This window comes from Pararge aegeria, chromosome 27 (genome assembly GCF_905163445.1).
Source record: "Pararge aegeria chromosome 27, ilParAegt1.1, whole genome shotgun sequence".
Lineage (NCBI taxonomy): Eukaryota > Metazoa > Arthropoda > Insecta > Lepidoptera > Nymphalidae > Pararge > Pararge aegeria.
Window position 1 is genome coordinate 2,877,069 of NC_053206.1, and position 18,641 is coordinate 2,895,709.

Consider the following 18,641-nt stretch of genomic DNA (forward strand, 5'->3'; position numbering starts at 1 on the left):
ATTTCAATTGATATCGATATCGATATTTATATCGATAGTTTTTATTTATATCGATATTAAAATAGATATCGATATCGATATCGATGTCGATATTAAAATCAATATAAATATCGATATCGATATAGATATCTATTAAAATATCGATATCGATATCGATTGAGATATCGTTATTTAAATCGATATCGATATCGATATCTATTTTAATATCGATATAAATTAAAACTATCGATATAAATATTGATATCGATATAAAAATCAATATAAATATCGATATCGACATCGATATCTGTTTAAATATCGATATCTATTTTAATATCGATATCGATATCTATTTTAATATTGATATTGATATCATTAATAACTATCGATATCGATATCAATATATCTATTTTAATATCGATATTGATATCAATAATAACTATCGATATCGATATCGATATTAAAGTAGATATCGACTAATAACTATCGAAATAAATATCGATATCGATATCGATTTTAATATAAATATCGATATCGATATAGATATCTATTAAAATATCGATATTTATATTGATTTTTATATTTATATCGATATTAAAATAGATATCGATATCGATATCGATTTTAATATCGATATTTCAATTGATATCGATATCGATATTTATATCGATAGTTTTTATTTATATCGATATTAAAATAAATATCGATATCGATATCGATGTCGATATTAAAATCAATATAAATATCGATATCGATATAGATATCTATTAAAATATCGATATCGATATCGATTGAGATATCGTTATTTAAATCGATATCGATATCGATATCTATTTTAATATCGATATAAATTAAAACTATCGATATAAATATTGATATCGATATAAAAATCAATATAAATATCGATATCGACATCGATATCTGTTTAAATATCGATATCTATTTTAATATCGATATCGATATCTATTTTAATATTGATATTGATATCATTAATAACTATCGATATCGATATCAATATATCTATTTTAATATCGATATTGATATCAATAATAACTATCGATATCGATATCGATATTAAAGTAGATATCGACTAATAACTATCGAAATAAATATCGATATCGATATCGATTTTAATATAAATATCGATATCGATATAGATATCTATTAAAATATCGATATTTATATTGATTTTTATATTTATATCGATATTAAAATAGATATCGATATCGATATCGATTTTAATATCGATATTTCAATTGATATCGATATCGATATTTATATCGATAGTTTTTATTTATATCGATATTAAAATAGATATCGATATCGATGTCGATATTAAAATCAATATAAATATCGATATCATTATCGAAATCAATATAAATATCGATATCGATATCTATTTTAATATCGATATTGATATCAATAATAACTATCGATATCGATATCGATATTAAAGTAGATATCGACTAATAACTATCGAAATAAATGTCGATATCGATATCTATTTTAATATTGATATTGATATCAATAATAACTATCGATATCGATATCGATATTAAAATAGATATCGATATCGATATTTAAACAGATATCGATGTCGATATCGATATTTTTATTGATTTTTATATCGATATCGATATCTATTTTAATATCGATATAAATATAAAAATCAATATAAATATCGATATTTTAATAGATATCTATATCGATATCGATATTTATATTAAAATCGATATCGATATCGATATCTATTTTAATATCGATATTGATATCAATAATAACTATCGATATAAATATCGATATCGATATTAAAATCAATATAAATATCGAAATCGAGATCGATATCTGTTTAAATATCGATATCGATATCTATTAAAATATTGAGATCGATATCGATTGAAATATCGATATTAAAATCGATATCGATAGTTATTATTTATATCGAAATTAAAATAGATATCGATATCGATTTTAAAATAAATATAAATATCAATATCGATATCGATATCTATTTTAATATCGATATTGATATAAATAATAACTATCGATATCGATATCGATATTAAAGTAGATTTCGATATCGATATTTAAATTGATTTTTTCGATATCGATATAGATATCTATTAAAATATCGATATCGATATCAATATCTATTTTAATATCGATAGTTATTATTGATATCAATATCAATATTAAAATCGATATCGATATCTATTTTAATATCGATATAAATATAAAAATCAATATAAATATCGATATTTTAATAGATATCTATATCGATATCGATATTTATATTGATTTTTATATCGATATCGATATTTATATCGATAGTTTTTATTTATATCGATATTAAAATAGATATCGATATCGATGTCGATATTAAAATGAATATAAATATCGATATCGATATCGAAATCAATATAAATATCGATATCGATATCTATTTTAATATTGATATTGATATCAACAATAACTATCGATATCGATATCGATATCGTATCAATATATCTATTTTAATATCGATATAACTATCGATATAAATATCGATATCGATATTAAAATCAATATAAATATCGATATCGATATTAAAGTAGATATCGATATTAAAATTGATTTTTATATCGATATCGATATCAATATATCTATTTTAATATCGATATTGATATCAATAATAACTATCGATATAAATATCGAAATCGATTTTAAAATAAATATAAATATCAATATCGATATCGATATCTATTTTAATATCGATATTGATATCAATAATACCTATATATATCGATATTGAAAGAGATATCGATATCGATATTGAAATCAATATAAATATCAATATTAAAATCGATATTATAATTTTGATATCGATATCGATATTTTAATAGATAGCTATATCGATATCGATATTTTATTTATTTTAAAATAGATATCGATATTTAAACAGATATCGATGTCGATATCGATATTTATATTGATTTTTATATCGATATCGATATCGATATCTATTTTAATATCGATATTGATATCAATAATAACTATCGATATAAATATCGATATCGATATTAAAATCAATATAAATATCGAAATCGAGATCGATATCTGTTTAAATATCGATATCGATATCTATTAAAATATTGAGATCGATATCGATTGAAATATCGATATTAAAATCGATATCGATAGTTATTATTTATATCGAAATTAAAATAGATATCGATATCGATTTTAAAATAAATATAAATATCAATATCGATATCGATATCTATTTTAATATCGATATTGATATAAATAATAACTATCGATATCGATATCGATATTTAAATTGATTTTTTCGATATCGATATAGATATCTATTAAAATATCGATATCGATATCAATATCTATTTTAATATCGATAGTTATTATTGATATCAATATCAATATTAAAATCGATATCGATATCTATTTTAATATCGATATAAATATAAAAATCAATATAAATATCGATATTTTAATAGATATCTATATCGATATCGATATTTATATTGATTTTTATATCGATATCGATATTTATATCGATAGTTTTTATTTATATCGATATTAAAATAGATATCGATATCGATGTCGATATTAAAATGAATATAAATATCGATATCGATATCGAAATCAATATAAATATCGATATCGATATCTATTTTAATATTGATATTGATATCAACAATAACTATCGATATCGATATCGATATCGTATCAATATATCTATTTTAATATCGATATAACTATCGATATAAATATCGATATCGATATTAAAATCAATATAAATATCGATATCGATATTAAAGTAGATATCGATATTAAAATTGATTTTTATATCGATATCGATATCAATATATCTATTTTAATATCGATATTGATATCAATAATAACTATCGATATAAATATCGAAATCGATTTTAAAATAAATATAAATATCAATATCGATATCGATATCTATTTTAATATCGATATTGATATCAATAATACCTATATATATCGATATTGAAAGAGATATCGATATCGATATTGAAATCAATATAAATATCAATATTAAAATCGATATTATAATTTTGATATCGATATCGATATTTTAATAGATAGCTATATCGATATCGATATTTTATTTATTTTAAAATAGATATCGATATTTAAACAGATATCGATGTCGATATCGATATTTATATTGATTTTTATATCGATATCGATATTAAAATAGATATCGATATCGATATTGATATTTATATTTATTTTAAAATCAATATTGATATCGATCAATATTAATATCGATATCGACATCGATATCTATTTTAATATCGATATAAATATCGATATTTACATCGATGTCTGTTTAAATATCGATATCGATTTTAAAATAAATATAAATATCGATATAGATATCTATTAAAATATCGATATCTATTTTAGTATCGATATAAATAAAAACTATCGATATAAAAATCAATATAAATATCGATATCGACATCGATATCTGTTGAAATATCGATATCGATATCTATTTTAATATCGCCATCGATATCTATTTTAATATCGATATCGATTTCTATTTTAATATCGATATCGATATCGATAGTTATTATTGATATCAATATCAATATTAAAATAGATATCAATACCGATATTTATTTCGATAGTTATTAGTCGATATCGAAATCAATATAAATATCGATATCGATATCTATTTTAATATTGATATTGATATCAATAATAACTATCGATATCGATATTAAAATATATATCGATATCGATGTCGATATTAAAATCAATATAAATATCGATATCGACATCGATATCTGTTTAAATATCGATATCGATTTTAAAATAAATATAAATATCGATATCAATATAGATATCTATTAAATATCAATATCGATAGTTATTATTTATATCAATATTAAAATAGATATTAAAACAGTCCATGTCAGTTGATTTTGAAAGTTCTCTTGGGGCGTAAGTAAATCGTGATAATTTAACTTGAATTTTTTGGAAGTGTGATTTCCAAACAATATTAAAGTCTATGTACAAGTAGACTGAAAGTATTTAATCTAAATCTATCCCTTATACCTTTTCGGTGGGTATAACCGGGGGTTAAAATTCATATCCCATGCCTACGTTAGCCGTGCTCCAATATAATTATTAACTTCAATCGACATTTTGGTCAGTGTAATTTCGGCGTGCCAGTGAATCGATATTGTAATATCAGTTTGTGATTCATAGTTATATCCACAAAGATAATGCGATATCGTGTGATTGTAGTGCTATACCTACAGGATGGTTCTGTTCTGCTAAATCGATAAACAATAATGCTAAAACAAATCCTGCGCAATTTACGCAAACGTTAGGTGTTCTCTCTCTCACTCTCGTGAGATAGTTATCTTTTTATATTTAGGCAAGTATATGAATCTATATATTTACTAGCGGACCCCAGCGCCATCTGTCGGCCGATTTGTGAATCTTAACCATCCAGGGTGCCACCCAAACGCATACAGAAAAATTCATTCAAATCGATCCAGCCGTGTAGGAGGAGTTCAATGACATACACACGCGCACAAGAAATATATAAATATTTATTCATTTATTTATTTCACATCTTGTTAGTACGGCAGGGCCCTAACACGGCAGGGACTAACTAGATAGAACTACATAATTTTGGGATAACTATAAGAAACAAAAAAATAATTCGCCATTTTGTTGATTCGGCCATCTTGAATGCATTCTACTAAGCCTTTCATTTGATATCCATATTGAGAAGGTTGATAAAAAATTCGATTCGCCATTTTGTAGTAACAGCCATCTTGGGTTTATTATTTATCTAAGTCATATATTCTATGTCCTACACAATTAGGTACCCTTATTAAGGGAGTTATGAGAAAATATGTAATCCGCCATTTTTGAGTGTTGGTTTTCACCAAACATAAGACAACGCCGGAGCATTTATTTCAAACAAAAAAATCTAAATCATAACTGGTTCATACGTTCGGGAGCTACGATGCCAGAGACAGACAAACACACACACACATTAGTGATAAAAATGGATTTACTAAATCGATTTGAGTAACATGCGAGAGAACTCCACACCCTGTATGTAACTCAAACAAAAGGACTATCTACAAATCATTAACCGCCATAACGGTTCCAGCGGTGCTCGTTGACGCACGTCTATTGTTCAGTTTGAACTACATCAATTATGGAACATCCAGCGTTCGAAGAGGCCGGCCAGAGTCCCGGCTTAGAAATATGGACTATTGATGTAAGTAATATATTTTAGTCTAAACTATGCATTTTTATTGTTATTTAGCTGACATTTAGCTGACAGTGTATTTAAAGCGCGCTGGATGTCAGCTTTAGTATGTAGTAACATTAATTATATAAACTAACATGGATATTAAGTTTTTTTGACGACCGATTGGCGCAGTTTGCAGACCCTGCTTTCTGAGTGTATTTCCAAGGCCGTGGATTCGATTCCCACGACTGGAAAAAGTTTTTGTGATGAGCATGAATATTTTTCAGTGTCTTGGTGTTTATATGTATATTTTAAGTTTTTGTGTATATTATTCATAAAAATATTCATCAGTCATCTCAGTACCCATATAAGCTACGCTTACTTTGGGGCTAGATGGCGTTGTGTGCGTTGACGTAGTATATAAATTATAAATTACTAGCTGTTGCCAGCGACTTCGTCTGCGTCTGATTTTGTTTTGATGTAGCATTAAATTTAGTTGTAGTTCTAAAAAAAATTAAAGTATTTGGTATCGCTAAGCCTTAAATGTGGGGTTTTGCTGCTGACCGCTGAGGAGTTCTGTCCTCTATGTCCAATCACAGTTTGGGCAAAATTAAACACATATAACCTCTATAGTACAAAAATAATTATTTAAATCGGTTATAATTTGTCGGAGTTATGGTGTAAAATCAACAAACACTTTCATCCCCTCTCCCAAAGGATCGGGAATGTCGGGATAAAAAGTATCCTATATTACTTCTAACACTTCCAAGAATATGTGTAAAAAGTTTCCTGAGGATCGGTTAAGTAGTTTTTGCGTGAAAGCGTAACAAACAAACTTACATTGACATTTATAATATTAGTAGGGATAGGGATAGGGAAGTAGGGATAGGGATAGGGATAGGGATAGGGATAGGGATAGGTCCCCTCATTAGTTATCGTAGCTGCATAGCCCCTAACTGCATATCGTTTGCGAAAGGAGCAGAAGTCATTCGTGGGATTGAGTATATGCTTTCATAATATGATTACTCGCTCTAGTCTCTCACAAGAGATTGTAAACTGTAAAATGATGTTGAAAAAGAGCAATCTGTTGACTTTCTTGCCGGCTTCATCTCGGTAGAATCTGCCTTCCGAACCCAAGTTAAGTCAGTCTGGTTTTAGAGTTACTAAAAATGAACTGACGTGACGTTTCAAAAGTGCTTATAAACTGGGCCTACTTGAAATAAATGAATTTTAAATTTATGGTATCCACGCGGATTTTTAATGGCCGAAATAAGGTTATAGGCTGCGAAACATCACGCTAAGACCGTAAAGAGCATGAAAACAGAGTGCTTTAAAGTGCAAATTCAAATTCAAATTCAAAATTTCTTTATTCATGTAGGCCTATCACAGGCACTTATGAAGCGTTCATACGTATATATGTTTACATAATTGTAAGGTCAACTTAAACCTAAAGCTACGAGGATTCCAAACGCGCCCTGGTCTAAGAAGAGCCCACAACAAACTTAGCCGGGTATTTTTTTTTGTTATCACCATCTCCCACCAGTAAATTTATATTAAGCTATGAAGCTAGAGCAATTCACACCCAAGCTTTTTTATCGTTTAAGTAATCCTTAATATTATAATAGGATTTTTCTGTTAGCTTACGTTTAATATTAACTTTGAACTTATTGAGAGACATCTCAAAGATTTCATTTGGTAATCTTTATATATATATTTCTTGTGTGCGTGTGTATGTCACTGAACTCCTCCTAAACGGCTGGACCGATTTGAATGATTTTTTTGGTATGCTTTTGGGTGACACCCTGGATGGTTTAGATTCAAAAATCAGCCCGACAGATGGCGCTGGGGTCCGCTAGTATGTTATAAAATAATATACAATTGGCCTTGGATGAATTTGCAATTCTGTGTAGCCTAGTAAACTGCACAACGAGTTTATTTTTGCTTCTAATATTTATATTGTTACAGTCCATTTTCTTTTTAAATTTTGTTATATTTTTATGCATATAAATTAAATTTTCATATATGTACTGACTATGCACCGTCATTATTTTTGTGCTTTAAAATGTGCTTTAAAGTAGTTCTCATATCAGAAACTATAGACACACAGACAGTTGCTGAGAAAACTCGTTGCTTGCTAATTTTACGTACTAAAACATCCGATATTCAAGTAATTGTTTTTTTATCAATTTGGTGATAGCAATCAAGATGGCACAATGAGATCACGTTACACAAAATATATAAATGACTCATCGCATTACACATAAAAAAGATACGTGGTTGTCTTTGGGGACCTCCGATAGAAGAAAAACTAATTCTATGTACATATTGTGAGGGTGGGTTAATAATAAATATTGTATGAGGTGCATAGTTATAAGAATAAAGTCAGTACATGCCTAACGCTGGTGTATCATTGACACGTCCTTACATGGCGCAGTCGGGAAATTAACATTAAAGTAGAAAACTCTGGAAACATGGAAAGTATATTGACGCCGCCGTCTTCGTTTTGTTTTGACAAAAATGCATCGGACGCAAATAACATTCATGACAAATGGATCAAGTGGAAAAGAAGTTATGAAATATACAGTAAAGCGTGTGAAATAAATAAAAAATCATTGGAAATACAGGTGAACATTTTATTGCACGTGGTGGGTGAGCAGTGTCGAGAAATTTTAGATCAACTGCCAGAGAAATGCACGACTGTTGAAAACATATGGAAAAAGTTGGATGAACAATTCAAAACAAAAAGAAACGTAACGGTTGAACGTCATAGATTTTTTATTCGTGATCAACGTGACAACGAAACTATCGAGCAGTATGTGTTTGAGTTGGGAAAATTAGCTCAAAATTGTGAGTTTCGTGATTTGCACGACGAACTGATCAAAGATCGGCTGGTGTGTGGCGTTTCAAGTGCAGCCATTCGTGAACGGTTATTAAGAGAGGATGACCTGTCACTAAAAAAGGCGATGGATATTTGCCGTGCTGCCGTGGCATCCCGAACCTATTCGGAGAAGATTAAGCCTGAAAGAGAAGATATGCATAATGTTCATCAAGTAAAACAAATGCAAAATCACGTTGCACTTGTAAAGTCGAAGATATCATCGTCACGAGGACAAATAAGAAGCCAGGTACCCGACGACGCAGCGAAGTTCGAGCGATGGAGTGGAGGGCGCGGCGATCGCGCGGAGTCGCGTTGCCAGCGCGCTGTTGGGCCGCGCGAGCGCCCCCTGCCGACCAGAGGCCGTGGCGCGAGCCAGTGGCGTTCGATTGCGGGTTCGAATAATCAGTGTAGTTATTGTGGAATAGTGCATAAAAAGTTTGAGTGCCCAGCCTATGGCCAAAAGTGTGCGCGGTGTTTAAGGATGAATCATTTTGCCCGGGTTTGTGGGGTGAATTATATTGAGGACTCTGATGATAAGGTAATATATTCATTAAATAACAGTGATTGGAATCTTAGCTTAAATATTTGTGGCACGTTGATTAAATTTAAATTAGATACGGGGGCAGATGTTAATGTTTTACCGTTATATTATCTGAAAAAATTGCAAATACCACAGGATTGTTTATTAAAAACACACACGAGATTAAATGGTTATTCTGGTGCAAGCATATGCGTCGTAGGGAAGATATATTTAAATGTGATTTATAAAGTAAAGAATTATATGCTCGAATTTAAGATAGCTGATGTTCAGTCTGTACCGATATTAGGACGTTATGCTTGCACAGAACTAGACGTAGTGAGACGTGTCATGTCGATACAAACCGTTGATTGCAAACCGGATATTGTAACGAATTTTAAAGATGTGTTTCAAGGAATAGGGTGCTTACCGGGTCAATATAAAATACATTTAAAGGAGGGATCTATTCCTGTGGTGCATGCACCTAGAAAATTACCGTTTGCTTTAAAGGAGGATGTGAGGAAAAAGTTAGAGGAAATGCAAACTAAGAAAATTATTGCTAAGGTTGAAGGGCCGTCGGACTGGGTTAGCAGTATTACTGTGGTTAAAAAACCTAATGGCGATCTGCGTATATGCTTAGATCCCAAGGAACTAAATATGGTTATTAAACGGGAACATTTTAGACTGCCGACTTTGGATGAAATTCTATCGAGACTATCAGGGGCTAGGTATTTTAGTACGCTAGATGCTTCTTCAGGATTTTGGAATATCTCCTTAGATGCACAGAGTAGTTTGTACTGCACATTCAACACTCCTTTTGGTAGATACAAGTTCTTGCGAATGCCTTATGGAATTTGTTCAGCGTCAGAAGTCTTTCATAAAAAAATGATAGAAAATTTTGATGATATAGAAGAAGTGTGCATGTATATCGATGACTTGCTAATTTATGGTAGAAATAAAGAAGAACATGATGAAAGGTTAAGAAGAGTGTTAGAAAGATGTAGGAAAATTAATTTAAAATTAAATGAAAAGAAATGTAAGTTTGGTTTGGAAGAAATAAAATATTTAGGACACAGGATAACAAAAAATGGCCTGTATCCTGATGACAGTCATATCACGGCGATTACAAAAATGCCGATCCCTAATGATAAAAAGGATGTGGAAAGATTTTTAGGTTTAGTTAATTACATAGGTAATTTTATTCCTAATCTATCGGATAAGGTACTTCCATTACGAGAGTTATTAAGAAAAGAAACTGATTGGCACTGGAACGAAAGGCATGAGAAATGTTTTCGGGATATTAAGCATTGTTTGACTAGTCGCCCTGTGTTACAATATTATGATGTCAATAAACCAATAGTTATATCAGTAGATGCGAGTAAGAGTGGCTTGGGTGCGTGCTTGATGCAAAATAATTTACCGGTATGTTATGCGTCCAAGGCGCTAACTAAGGCTGAACAGAGATATGCACAAATTGAGAAAGAACTGTTTGCTTGTGTGTTTGCATGCGAGAAGTTTTATGCGTACATTTATGGGAAAACGAATGTTATTATTGAAACCGATCATAAGCCACTCATAAGTATAATAAAGAAACCAATTACAGATGCTCCTGGGCGTTTACAAAGAATGTTGTTACGCTTGCAACGCTATACATTTAAGTTAGTCTACAAGCCTGGCAAGCACCTTTATATTGCCGACGCATTATCGCGCGCTTATGAACCTGCCGAGACCGTTCACTCGAGTCAAGACAGTCTTTATGACGAGGTGTGTGCCGTCACGCGGGATGCGGCATCGGCGCTTACGCAATATTTTGAAAACGCACAGTTTGCTGCGTTACAAAAATCCACTGAGAATGATAGTGAATTAAAACAGCTGTCAAAGTACATTAAAAAGGGTTGGCCGGTCGAAAAAAATGCTGTGTTGGATATAGTGAAACCATATTGGAAATATAAGGAGGATTTGTCGTTTGCTTATGGTCTTATTTGGAAAAATGAAAGGGTTGTGGTACCCAAATCATTACGAAAAGAAATGTTAAGTAGAGTACATATTGGTCATATGGGGTTGGAAAAAACTAAGTTAAGGGCTAGAGAAACTATATTTTGGCCAGGCATTAATAATGACATAGTAAATGTAATAAATGATTGTGATGTTTGTCTCGCGCATAAGAAATTGAATCAAAAAGAAAAATTGCAGCCTCATGAAATTCCAGATAGTCCGTGGGTTAAAGTTGGCACTGACCTGTTCCAACTAAAGGGTGTCAATTATTTAATTATAGTAGATTACTATAGTAAATTTTTTGAAATAGTGGAACTACAGTCTACTGATTCTATGCATATAATAACATGTTTAAAAAATATTTTTTGCCATTATGGAATTCCAACTGTGGTGATTTCTGATTGCGGGCCCCAATATAGCTCAACTTTCTTTAAAGAGTTTGCCATGGAATGGGGATTCAAACATGTAACTTCCTCGCCTCACTATCCACAATCGAACGGACAAGTAGAACGTACTATTCAGACGGTAAAAAATATAATGATTAAAACTAAAGAAACGGGGTCTGATTACCGTTTAGCTATATTGGAATATTTAAATACACCATTATCGTTAGAGTTACCTTCGCCGGCAGAGTTACTACAGAGTAGGAAGTTAAGAAGCATTTTGCCCATATCAAAAAAATTGTTAAAGTCAAAAGTACACGAAAACATAAGACATAAATTATTAACTAGACAGGACGAACAAAAATTTTATTATGATCGGAATGCTAAAAACTTAAAAAAAATAATTGTAGGACAAAAAGTAAGGATTTATGATTTAAATATTAAAAGATGGATACCAGGTAATATAACCCGCGTTTTGAATAATAGATCGTATGAAGTTACAAATTCAAAAGGCAAAAAATTAGTTCGTAACAGGCGACATATTACGGTAGATAGGCCGGAAAGACAAGACACGCTTCACTATGGGTTTGAGTATGACGATATAGGCTTAAATAAAGATGTTAACGTAGAACCTTACCAAACTCAAAATATGCGTACAGGTACGATAGAGAATAATTATGTGTCTCGTTCTGGCAGGACAGTGAGGCCTCCGGATAGATGGGGGTTTACGTAACTACCAGTCTGGCTCGGAATAAGGAGCTTTACAGCGAAAATGTGCATAATATAATAGTTAAGAAAAATATTATTATATATGTGGTAAATTTGATATAAGTTCAATATTGAGTTTAAATTCATGGATAAAAAATAAGGTTATTGATGTAATAAGGTTAATGTGTTTATTGATTTTGTATTTTTACACTAGAATTTTGCTGAAAAAGTTTGTATGTAATGTAAATTTGTCTTTAAAATCTTTACGATTTAATTAATCTCAAATGCATTTTGTGATGAAATGATTATTTGATTGATTTGCAATTTAATTAATTTTGGAAAGAGGAAGGTGAGAGTGATTGTTAATTTTTAGTTTATTTTTAAGGGGAAAGATGTGAGGGTGGGTTAATAATAAATATTGTATGAGGTGCATAGTTATAAGAATAAAGTCAGTACATGCCTAACGCTGGTGTATCATTGACACGTCCTTACACATATTATATAAATAATTATTTTCTATGTAAATTTAAATTACTTGTATCTTTGTTCTTTTTAGGACTGCTACCTCTCTTTGAGTGATCGCATTTGAAGTAGATTCTTTATTATTTTCTGTATATTATAATCTACTTATATCTTTATATATATATTTCTTGTGTGCGTGTGTATGTCACTGAACTCCTCCCAAACGGCTGGACCGATTAGAATGAATTTTTCGTTATGCGTTTGGGTGGCACCCTGGATGGTTTAGATTCACAAATCAGCCTAACAGATGGCGCTGGAGTCCGCTAGTATTTATGTATATATATATATATTTTTTTTTTACGACTTTACACATATCACCAGCTACTCCCAAAGTAAGCATAGCTTGTGTTATGGGTACTGCTTATGGGGATAAATAATTTTAGGAATAATATACATAAATACTTATAATATACATATAAACACCCAGACACTGAAAATCATTCATGTGCATCACACAAACACTGTCCAGTTGTGGTAATCTAGCCCACGGCCTTCGACTCAGAAAGCAGGGTCGCTGGCCACTGCGCCAATGGCCCGTCTATATATTATGTATGTTATATATTTTATGTATATTTTATATTTATATATTACGTTTATTTAGTAATATTATCAATGTATTTGTATCTATACATTTTGGTATTTATGTATATACTCTTATAACAACACTCTTGGCACTATCCCGTTCTCTTGCTGTAATTCCTATCTACAAAGGTTGCCTGTAAGAGATTGCTTGCAGCAATAAGGCCGCCTTTGCATGTCTACATTATCATGTATGTTATACGTGCAATAAAGTGTTTCTTCTTCTGCTTCTTTTTATTTGTTTCTGTTTTGTTCCTGTGTGCAATGAATCACAAGTTTAAAGAATTTGTTAAAACACATTTATTACAGCGAGGTTACTATACAATTGATGAATTTTTTAATGACAAGGTTGCTTGTAAGCATCCGGCACCGCTTTCAGCTCTCACAAGATAGAAAAATGAATTTAAAATGTAAAATGTAAATTGTTGATGTTGGAAAAGAGAAACTGCTGAGTTTCTTGCCGGCTTCTTCTCGGTAGAATCTGCCTTCCGAACCGGTGGTAGAATCACTACAAACAGACAGACTTGACGTTTCAAAAGGCCTCCTACTTGAAATAAATGAATTTTGAATTTTGAATGAAGTATGTTTGATTGAATGATTCATATATATATGACGGCCGATTGGCGCAGTTTGCAGCGACCCTGCTTTCTGAGTCCAAGGCCGTGGGTTCGATTCCTCACAACTGGAAAATGTTTGTGTGATGAGCATGAATGTTTTTCAGTGGCTGGGTGTTTATATGTATATTCTAACTATTTATGTATATCTATATATATAAAAGAGAAAGTGTGTAGGTATGTTCCGTGTAGGCTCCGAAACGGATGGACCGATTTCAATGAAACTTTCAGGAAATCTCCGGATTGACCTGGCGAGTAATCCTGTAAAGTTTGGTGACGGTTGGAGCACTCCTATTTTTGAACTGTCAAACTGTCAAATACAGCTTTTATTTACTATGATGATATACTATTGTTGGGTGTACATGGGTGTAGATTTTCACACGCTCGAGAAGAGAATAGAAGAAAATGAATACGGAGAGAAATAAATTATTTAATATATTATGAGACTTAAATTAAAAATTTTATGTTGTAAGTTTATTGTTTAAATAAAATAAAGCAAAATCTAGCCCGGCGAAGCGGGCTGGGTACGCTAGTTATACATAAAAATAATCATCAGTCATCTTAGTACCCATAACACAAGCTACGCTTACTTTGGGGCTAGATGGCGATGTGTGCGTTGTCGTAATATATTTATTTATTTTATTTATATACTCAATATACGGCTTATGGGAAGCGTGCGGTGACGATGACGAGAGTACAATGATATTCGTTCACCCACAAGTGACACATCGTCACCATCATATCAACCTATTACCGACCCACTACAGGGCACGGGTCCTCCCCCCACAATGAGAAGGGGTTGAATGGGAAGGGGTGGAATTTGTGTACTCCATACACCTTCGAGAACATTATGGAGAACTATCAGGCATGCAGGTTTGCTCACTATGTTTTCCTTTACCGTTGAAGCTAGTTATAATTTTAATTTCTTCAAACGCAAATAACTTAGAAAAGTTACAGGTGTGTGCTGGGATTCGAACTCGGCCCCCGAAAGTAAAGTCGGAGTCCTACCCACTGGGCTATCGCAGCGTTAAATCTTTAAATCGACTGCTATTTCTTTGTTTCTAACTAATACGTTAGGGACAAGGGCTGAAGTGGCAATGGGCAGGGCACATAGGTCGGAGAATCGATGGACTTTGGTGTCTTAAGGTGCTGGAATGGCGACCCCGCACCGGTAAACGCAGCGTAGGTCGGCCCCCACGAAGTGGACAGATGACATCAAGCGAGTCGCTGGGAGCCGCTGGTGGCAAGCGGCCCAGGACCGTGGATAGTGGAACTCCCTACACAAGACCTATGTCCAGCAGTGGACGTCTGGTTTGAATTAGTATTCATGATGAACTTTGTTTTTTCAGAAATTCGAGCCAGTGGCGATTGAATCTAAAGTATACGGAAAATTTTATAATGGCGACTCTTACATCGTTTTGAAGGTAAATTATTATGCACTTGCTAAATAATATAAAGATGGAATGACCAGGTATTCACTTATTAACTTCAATACTAACAATGTTACAATACAAACCACTATAGTTTGCATTGAAGACGACTTGTAATAGTATTTACTGTTGTTAATGTATTTATGATATGTTATAGTATTTATTATTTTTTTTTTATTTTTTAATATATTATGTATTATTTTATTTGTGTAATCTAGTTTAAATATTAGTATGTAGTTATTAGTATGTATTTTTATTTATATGCACAACCTGCAGTATGTTATCCTTTTGTTTTCCTTATCCTAAGGTTGCCTGGAAGAGATCGCTACAAAGCGATAAGGCCGCCTTTTGTATTCTGTCTGTGTTTTCTTTTATTCTTTTTTTGTATTTTTATTTGTGTGTAAATAAAGAGTATAAATAAATAAATAAAATAAATGTTCAGGATGGCACTTAGATCTTTCACTAATTAACAGTATTATTGAAGCTAAATACCTAGTTTCTTAGCAGTAATTATTTATTCTCATGACTATTATTCTTCATTACTATTAAGGTATTATTTTATAAAACATGTAATTAAAGCCCACCAACCTGCATTAGAGCAGTGTTGTGGGTCTGTACTTTATAACCCTGTCTTCCCAAGAAGTAAAATAAAACAACTGGACCGACTCTAATACTGTAATTAAGCTTCTCTATATTTCATATTACTTGTTACCTTTAAATGATTCTACTACCAGTTCGGAATGATGTTTTCGGCAGAGAAGACCACTGAAAAGAAACTCTACCGTTGCTCTTTTATTCAATCAATTAAAACAAGACTTATAAACACAATTACAACATTGTCATATGTTATAACGCCCTTTGATACAAGACATATAAGACAGGTCAAACATAAGTACTATTATCACTTATAACATCAGGACTTTTGGAACAAATTGTTTGTATAGAGCAACTTCTTGTTCATAAGCTATCTGTATAAAATAATGCTAGGGCTCCATATATGATACCTCAATAAACCCAAAGGATATAAGAGATATACTTATCTGATGCAACATCCGGTACCAACATAGTACCAACAACTTATCTCAACTCCATCGCCAGTACATACGACTCTTGTTTCGTCACAACAATATTTCCTTAAGTATATCGTTTCCATTATAAATCATCTATTCCTAATTTGTAACTTTCTATCCACACTACTTTACTTAATCTGCTTTTCTCAATTAATTAATTTAAATCCGTGCTAACTTTTCTTTCCCGCCCATCTATCTTGTCAAACTCGCGTCACCCGCCATAGATCCTATACTTTTTCTTTGACAGTCTACTACCATTATTCTATTTTTAATACACTATCAATGAGTATACAAACTATGATTTGTTTATATATTTAATATAATCATCGAGTTTATCATAGATAAAGTGCTGTAATTCCCTATTTCCTAACACATTCATAATCCCGTACTCGCTTTAGCAGAATATATACGGTATGTATATATACGGGAATTGGAACGAAAGATCGAATCCGCCATTTTGTGTGGCGACCATCTTAGATTTTAAATATGTCATAGTGTGTCATAGTGTGTGTGTCATATTCTACTATTCAAAACCCATTAATTTGATATCAATATTGAGGGAGTTTTGAAAGAATATGTAATCCGCCATTTTGTGGTAGCGGCCATCTTGGGCCGATTATCCTGAAAAACAGCTAAGAGCACTCCGGACTAATTCACCTTTCAAATAAAAAAAACAAAATCAAAATCGGTTTATCCATTCTAAAAGTACGAAGCCATAGACAGACGCACACACAGACACGTCCTCCCCAGGCTAGGATAGTCCGCCGCTTTCTTAACCTGCCGCCCTGACCCCCAGAACCCCTGAACGCCCTGAACGCCCTGGTCTCCCCTGCCGGGTCGTAATCCTCCGCCCGTTGCAAATATGTACCTAATCATGGAATCTTATATCTTTTAACGAGCAATTCTTGTATATATATAATTGGAATCTCGGAATCGGCTCCAACGATTTTCATGAAATTTAGTGTACGGGAGGTTTCGGGGGCGATAAATCGATCTAGTCTTATATCTTCAAACGAGCAATTCTTGTATATATATAATTGGAATCTCGGAATCGGCTCCAACGATTTTCATGAAATTTAGTATACAGGGGGTTTCGGGGGCGATAAATCGATCTAGTCTTATATCTTCAAACGAGCAATTCTTCTATATATATAATTGGAATGTCGGAATCGGCTCCAACGATTTTCATGAAATTTAGTATACAGGGGGTTTCGGGGGCGATAAATCGATCTACTCGTAGCTAGGACTCATTTTTAGAAAATGTCATTTTATTTGTGTTTTCCGGTAATAACCGATTTGGTGCAGACAAAGTTGCACGGGTCACCTAGTGTATATTTAAGTGTATTAATCTCTATGTATCTAAGTAAGTGTATATAAATTGTTTTGACTCACTACTTATTTATTTATTTAAACTCTTTATTTGTACACCACTACACAGTTAGGAAAATAAAAGACGAATAGAGAGAAACACAAAGACTTCAGTCGAATTCAAAAGGCGGCCTTATCGCTTTAATTGATTATTAAACTTTAAAATGATGTTGGAATAGAGCAATCTGCTGAATTTCTTGCCGGCTCATCTCAGTGGAATCTGCCTTCCGAACCGGTGGTGGAGTCACTACAAACAGACTGACTTGACGTTTCAAAAGTGCTTATTACTTAGGCCTACTTGAAATAAATGAATTTTGAATTTGAATTTCGATAAAAGCGCTCTCT

The 18,641-nt window shown here is 31.9% G+C and overlaps 1 protein-coding gene across 2 annotated transcripts in view; it reads left to right on the forward strand.

Annotated features, from left to right (window-relative positions):
* Positions 1 to 6,151: 6,151 nt before the first annotated feature.
* The window catches only part of LOC120635621 (gelsolin, cytoplasmic-like), a 32,502-nt gene continuing 20,012 nt past the window's right edge, over positions 6,152 to 18,641 (forward strand). The window contains exons 1-2 of one of the 2 annotated variants that reach the window (XM_039906647.1): positions 6,152 to 6,259; positions 15,778 to 15,852. In XM_039906647.1, the coding sequence (XP_039762581.1) occupies positions 6,197 to 6,259; positions 15,778 to 15,852 (138 nt within the window). In that variant the 5' untranslated portion in view covers positions 6,152 to 6,196. Of the gene's footprint in view, positions 6,260 to 8,598; positions 9,649 to 15,777; positions 15,853 to 18,641 lie in introns of those variants that run through there. The other variant, XM_039906646.1, reaches the window with a different exon arrangement.